This window comes from Phlebotomus papatasi, chromosome 2 (assembly GCF_024763615.1).
Source record: "Phlebotomus papatasi isolate M1 chromosome 2, Ppap_2.1, whole genome shotgun sequence".
Classification (NCBI taxonomy): Eukaryota; Metazoa; Arthropoda; class Insecta; order Diptera; family Psychodidae; genus Phlebotomus; species Phlebotomus papatasi.
Genome location: NC_077223.1, coordinates 18,302,643 through 18,308,925, shown reverse-complemented (window position 1 = coordinate 18,308,925; position 6,283 = coordinate 18,302,643). Strand labels below are relative to the sequence as shown.

General features: G+C 36.5%; 2 protein-coding genes across 2 annotated transcripts; both read right to left on the bottom strand.

The window, feature by feature from the left end:
* Window positions 1–371: 371 nt before the first annotated feature.
* On the bottom strand, window positions 372–1,373 carry LOC129802910 (trypsin alpha-3-like). Its single transcript, XM_055849120.1, has 2 exons — window positions 1,279–1,373; window positions 372–1,201 (listed from the first exon to the last, which is right to left on the bottom strand). Exons 1-2 carry the CDS (start codon window positions 1,328–1,330, stop codon window positions 447–449), a joined length of 807 nt encoding a protein of 268 aa, XP_055705095.1. The 5' UTR covers window positions 1,331–1,373; the 3' UTR covers window positions 372–446.
* Window positions 1,374–4,427: 3,054 nt separating this feature from the next.
* Window positions 4,428–5,613, bottom strand: LOC129802909 (trypsin alpha-3-like). Its single transcript, XM_055849119.1, has 2 exons — window positions 5,528–5,613; window positions 4,428–5,255 (listed from the first exon to the last, which is right to left on the bottom strand). The coding sequence occupies exons 1-2, from the start codon at window positions 5,577–5,579 to the stop codon at window positions 4,501–4,503; spliced, it is 807 nt and encodes a 268-aa protein (XP_055705094.1). The 5' UTR covers window positions 5,580–5,613; the 3' UTR covers window positions 4,428–4,500.
* Between the last annotated feature and the right edge of the window lie 670 nt (window positions 5,614–6,283).

The window sequence follows — 6,283 nt, the reverse complement described above, 5'->3', positions numbered from 1 at the left end:
GGCTACCACATCATAAAGTCGATACTTACAATTATGAAAAGTTGAAGATTTCAATATTTTTACTAAACGCCTTTAGGTAGGTTCCTTGCTAGGTTTTATAGGTACGAACGGTACTTAGAAATCGGATCTCTAAACGAAAAACTATATTTTTGAAATAGATTTGTAACAAGCATAAAACGCTTTTGGTTTCTTTGCCAGTCAATATATAGGCCATAAAAATTGTTGCATCGCTTATTCTTTTACTTCACATAAAGAGCTGTAATAATGAAAGAATCATAGCTTTCTTTATAAGATTACAACAAAATTCTCCAAACGGACGAAACTCAAAACTTTCAAGGGAACCAAAAATTCAAGTAAACAAAAAACAATAATTAGCGATTCAAAAGCATCTATTTAAGATAATTTGTTTGAGGATATTAGACGGTCAGATAGAGAGGCGAGAGGATTTAGAATTGGTTCATGATCCAGGTTCTGTGGCTGGAGACACGATCGTAGACATCAGCGAAGCCACGAGCGCATGGAATACCCCAGGACACAATACCGATGGCAGTGTTTCCAACAGCAAGTGGGCCACCAGAGTCACCATTGCAAGCTCCCTGTCCAGTAACACCACCAGCGCAGATCTTGTGGGCGAAGATGAGGTTTCCATTGCCTCCTACGCGGTTCTGGCAGTTAGCATTGGTAAGGGTTTGTTTGGACAGGAACTGAAGATTGGCAGCCAGACTTCCAGGGCTAGAAGTGAGACCCCATCCAGAGAGGACAGCGGTAACTCCACCACCAACATGAGTTGATCCCAAAGCAATTGGGCGGATGGTGTTAGTCTGGCCAATGGTAGCGGTGGTCATAACAACGGAAACATCGTTAGCAATGGTGTTGGAGTTGTAGTTGGGGTGGTTCACGATGCGGTTTGAGTTGAAGCGGGTTCCACCAGTAGTTCTGGAGTGAGCACCCAAGACCACAATGGTGTTGGCCAGGGAACGTCCAACGGTACAGTGAGCAGCAGATACAATCCAGCGGTTATTGGCAATGAAACCACCGCAGAAGTGAGCATTTCCGGAGCTCCTCAGTGAAGCCTGGTATGGGAACTGGCCAGGGGAGGCAGTGTTGCCACCGACAACGAAGCTATTATCATCGTATTCGGTGAAGCGGCCCTCTTCGAGATCCTTGATGCCGTTAATGAAATCATGAGGTCCGGGAAGAACTATACAGAAAAAAGTTTGAAATCAGCACAAATTTTAAGAGAAGTCGGAGGTCAGAGAGCAAGAATATGATACTTACCCTCACTGAATGCCACAGCGGCCACAGACAAAAGAACGAAGAACTTCAGCATTTTGGTATAGGGTCTACACTTTGAGTGATGTAGATGCTCAAAAATCTCTGTCTTTTATACTCAACACCGGCATCAATAGTCAACTCTTATCAACCTCTTAAGTCTTAGCTGGGAGTTCCAAATTGTAAACTTATCAAAGCGTACTATCAATGGTTCAATCTAATATGTATTGATGTATATAAAAATTATGTATATACTGTATCAAGCTTCCTAAAGTGGGATTTTCTGGTACCAATGAGTAGATGTATCTTTCAAAAGCATTGCGTCTGAAAATTTGATAAAGAAGTTGAAGAAAAAACATGGTAGCTCTACTCCATAAAAAATAGTAAGTGAAATTATTAAGAATCTTATTTAATATTCTTCATAGATGAAGCGTTAACTTAAGTCGTAGGTGTTGTATCACAGCTAAGAAAAAGTTGTACGCTTCTATAGGATCAATGGTGTAATTTGAAATCAGGCCTAAACTCAAATTTGGAGATTTCCTCATTATTTTAGATATGGGTAAAATTAGCACGAAGAAGTACTTTTTAGTATAGGATTTGTACTGTAGGGTAAATGTCCTAATTCAAAACCATTTTCAGACGCTTTAACTTTGACAGAAGATTCAACACATTAAGTTCATATTTTTTCTGAAGAGAATTTATTATTATTATTATTATTTATTATTATTATTATTTAGATTAATACCGAGCGCACAACAACATTTGTTTTGTAAACATGTTTTAGAGATTTCAATAAGAGTGAATGAAATGTAAGCCTAGTCATCTCGCTCACTCCAATAGGAAATTTTGAAAACATATTTACAAAGAAAAGTTATTGTGCACTGGGCATAAGATCTTCTTTGCATGGCGCGTTACTCGTTATGATATTAGAATTACATGAATTTGCTCCTTGACTCTTCTAGAATGTTACTGTTTAGTGAAAATTCTTTAGATATAATTTGAAAACTTCTTAAATGCAAGAAAAATACGCGAGTGTAAAATGCTTCTATTGGAAACAAATTAATCCAAATGGAGACAAGGGAAAGTTTCTAATTGGAGACAAACAGTGTGTAAGTGAAACCACGGCGAAAGGCTTCCAAAACTTTGTTGAGTTGCTCTTGAGTGCAGGATTTGTTCTTATTCCTGGTCTTTTCTCCTTTCCCATCTAAAACAATAAGAAAATCTCTCCAAAAATATCATATTTTCGATGTTTCCTATTGAAACATTTGCAGACACTTCAGAAAAACCCTTTTTGTTCACGAAATAGGTAATTACTTCATTTGAAAACTTCACGTACCGTTAACAATAAAGATTAGCACATCATTAAACTAAAATCAGCCAGAAATATGACTTAAATGTTAAACAAAACGAATAAACAACAGTCACCTCATTGTGTTTTTCATTGGAAAACATGGCAAATCTCTGAAAAATCCTATGGTGAAAAGGTACACTTTTAATTTTTCTGAGAAATTAACAAGTTAAAATTTGTGAATATGACTGGATTTTCGCTTTATTTGGAGCAAAATTAACTAAATAATGAAACTTTGGAATATATAAATATAAATATAATAATTTAGTACTGTATTTATCATGAAAATAATGACGTTTCCATTTAAAGTAGCAAAAAATTTCCATTTGGAGCAGGTTTTGAATTAGCTTAATTTACCCTAGCGGTTTTCTTTTTCTCTTTTTTTTGTAAAACAGTGAGAAAATTTCAAATTTTAAATTTAGGTACGGTTCCAAATTATCTCATTGTACCCTACTCCTATTTTTAATTCTCAAGTTAGATATGTTTTAAGATTTAAGGGAAGAAATATTTACTGAAGAACATCAAAAAATGGAAGATCAAGACATTCAGTAATGAAACGAGGTTTTTAGATGAATTGAAGTAAAGTTTGTTGGATAGACATTGAATAAAAACCTTTGTGTTTGCAATACACAAAATGCAATACTCTTTCGGAACCGCTATGAAAACGCTATTTCCGTATACTCAGCTTCCTCAACAGTTTCTAATCTAAGATAACAACTGAAAATAAAGAACCAAATGTAAAACCAAACACAAAACTATATAGCAAATCCGAAATGTCGTCTCTTCAAAAAGAAAATGTTTTAACTACATTTTCTTCGTGTCTGCAATCGTAGCAAACGACACGTCATATTGCGTCATTAGAAAAGCGATCTTCAGACTAGACTAGAGGTTAATCCCAATTCCCGATAGTCTCAAAATCCTAAATAGCAACCTTTTTATTGCTTTTTCAGAATTTAATAGGTCATTTGTCATTATTACTCTAATCCTAAGTCAAATATTTCCTAAAAATCATGACTGTTAAAAAATTAGAACAGTTAAGCCATATGGCTAAGTCTCAGGTCTGAAGAACGTATAACGAATGCTAATGCTAAGCAAATGCACTTGGAACAGTTTCATTTTGAGGAAGAAACATCTAATTTGTATAAGATCTTATTAGCAAAATCAAGGTTAGTGTTTGTTAGAAGAAATATATCTAATTTTACATATATTCTCCAAAATAAACGTAAAAAATTAACTCTTTCGCGTCCATAGGGTAATGTCATGACTCGGGGAAAAAAGTTTTTTTTGGGTATTTACATTAATTGAAATCTATCTGTTCGTGCACGACATCATAATAGAAGGATGTAAGATTCTTGGCTCATTTTCTCAAGACTCCAGTTATATTTCAATTAATGTAAATAGCCAAAAAGAAACTTTTTTCCCCGGGTCATATATGACCCTATGGACGCGAAAGAGTTAAAGGTTTTCCATTCAAAAAGTGTACTTGGATCAAAGCAAATAAAAGAAAAAAATCTTGATATAAAAAATGATATCGTGAATGGGAACTATTTCTTGATAACATTTTTTAATTGCCTGAATCTAGTCTGTTTTGATACAGCACATAAGCTTTTCAAGCAATGTTAAGATGTGAACTCACTATCTTATCAACAATAATTTTGTGTCCAACGTCCAACACAATATTTTCAATTTTCACATGCTATAACGAACTTGTATAATCATATCAACCACAATAAATGCATCAGAAATTGCACCAGAATAGGAACAAGACACAAATTCAACACAAAAATAAAATTTAAAGACAGTTATATAAATTCAAGAGCTTCTATTTTGCTTATTTATCATTTCAGTTTACTTGTCATAGAAAAGCCAGTCCAAGATGTTTAGAATTGGTTCAAGATCCAGTTCCTGTGGCTGGAGACACGGTCGTAGACATCAGCGAAGCCACGAGCGCATGGAATACCCCAGGATACAATACCGATGGCAGTGTTTCCAACAGCAAGTGGGCCACCAGAGTCACCATTGCAAGCACCACGGCCAGTCTGACCACCAGCGCAGATCTTGTGGGCGAAGATAAGGTTTCCATTACCTCCTACGCGGTTCTGGCAGTTAGCATTGGTAAGGGTTTGTTTGGACAGGAACTGAAGATTGGCAGCCAAGCTTCCAGGGCTAGAAGTGAGACCCCATCCAGAGAGGACAGCGGTAACTCCACCACCAACATGAGTTGATCCCATACCGATTGGGCGGATGGTGTTAGTCTGGCCAATGGTAGCGGTGGTCATAACAACGGAGACATCGTTAGCAATGGTGTTGGAGTTGTAGTTGGGATGGTTCACAATGCGGTTTGAGTTGAAGCGGGTTCCACCAGAAGTTCTGGAGTGAGCACCCAAGACCATAATGGTGTTGGCCAGGGAACGTCCAACGGTACAGTGAGCAGCAGATACAACCCAGCGATTATTGACAATGAAACCACCGCAGAAGTGAGCGTTTCCGGAGCTCCTCAGGGAAGCCATGTATGGGAACTGGCCAGGAGAGGCAGTGCTGCCACCAACAACGAAGCTATTGTCATCGTACTCGGTGAAGCGGCCCTCCTCGAGATCCTTGATGCCGTTAATGAAATCGTGAGGACTGGGAAGTTCTACAGAAAAAATTCAAATCCCATCAATATTGTTCAAACGGTTCAAACGGACAAAGAGTTAAATCACGATTAAGAATTTCGCTAATTTCCTTTGAAAATTAATTTTTAAAGACATTTTGTTCAAGGAAACTAAAATAATTATACAAAACTTCCTTTAATGTCTTGAAAAAAAAAACACATTCATGGGAAATTAGAAAAATTTTCAAATGTGAATAAACTCAGATCTGTTGTCCGGTAAAGACACTTTGAAAATCACCAGCACTCTTACTCACCCTCACTGAGAGCCACTGCGGCAAGAGTCAAGAAAACGAAAAGCTTGAACATGTTGTCAACAAAGTCTGCACTTCTAATGCTTCAGTTCTAACGCCTTCGCGCTTTTATACTGATTTCGACTGTTCTAATCAATTGTTATCGCACACTTGGGATTCTCTGTACTTAATTTATCATACGTGATTATCAAACCTTTATTGCTACGGATTTTCCAAGAGGTCAATCATATTCTCATAGGGGGTAGGAATTATTTTTGTGTACTGTTTTTTATAATAAATAATGACTCAATCGATAAAAATACTTCATTTGCCGTTAACAGTTGATTAAAAGTATTCGCAAAACGATCAAATAGGAAATTTCACGATTTTTATTATTAAACAGTCACATTGAATCAGAGCTTCCCATCCTGAATGGATAAACACCCCTAACTCATCCGGAAGAAGGAGTAGGGGAGATCGGGGCTAAATTAGCCACGTATAGAATTATATAATGAGATGAGTTTGCCTGATAAGAAATATTAAGGAAAACACTCTTTATTCGAAGTAGGGTAAAATTATGTAATTTGGAACCATTTATAATTTGGGACATTTGAGACTTTCTCATTGTTTTAGATGAGCAAAGAAAAAACAAAGACCGCGAAATAGAAGAAAAAAGCGATTAAGAAGAACAGAAACAGCTTTTCTTCCTTTTGAATTCCTAAAACGGTGAGAAAATCTCAAATGTCCCAAATTGTACATGTTTCCAAATTACCCCATTTT

Bases quoted from the DNA above. Each gene is read 5' to 3' on its own strand.
- LOC129802910 (XM_055849120.1), bottom strand. From the start codon at position 1,330: ATGCTGAAGTTCTTCGTTCTTTTGTCTGTGGCCGCTGTGGCATTCAGT. The intron at 1,202-1,278 runs GTAAGTATCATA...TTTTCTGTATAG, and splicing joins CGCTGTGGCATTCAGTGAGG to TTCTTCCCGGACCTCATGAT.
- LOC129802909 (XM_055849119.1), bottom strand. From the start codon at position 5,579: ATGTTCAAGCTTTTCGTTTTCTTGACTCTTGCCGCAGTGGCTCTCAGT. The intron at 5,256-5,527 runs GTGAGTAAGAGT...TTTTTTCTGTAG, and splicing joins CGCAGTGGCTCTCAGTGAGG to AACTTCCCAGTCCTCACGAT.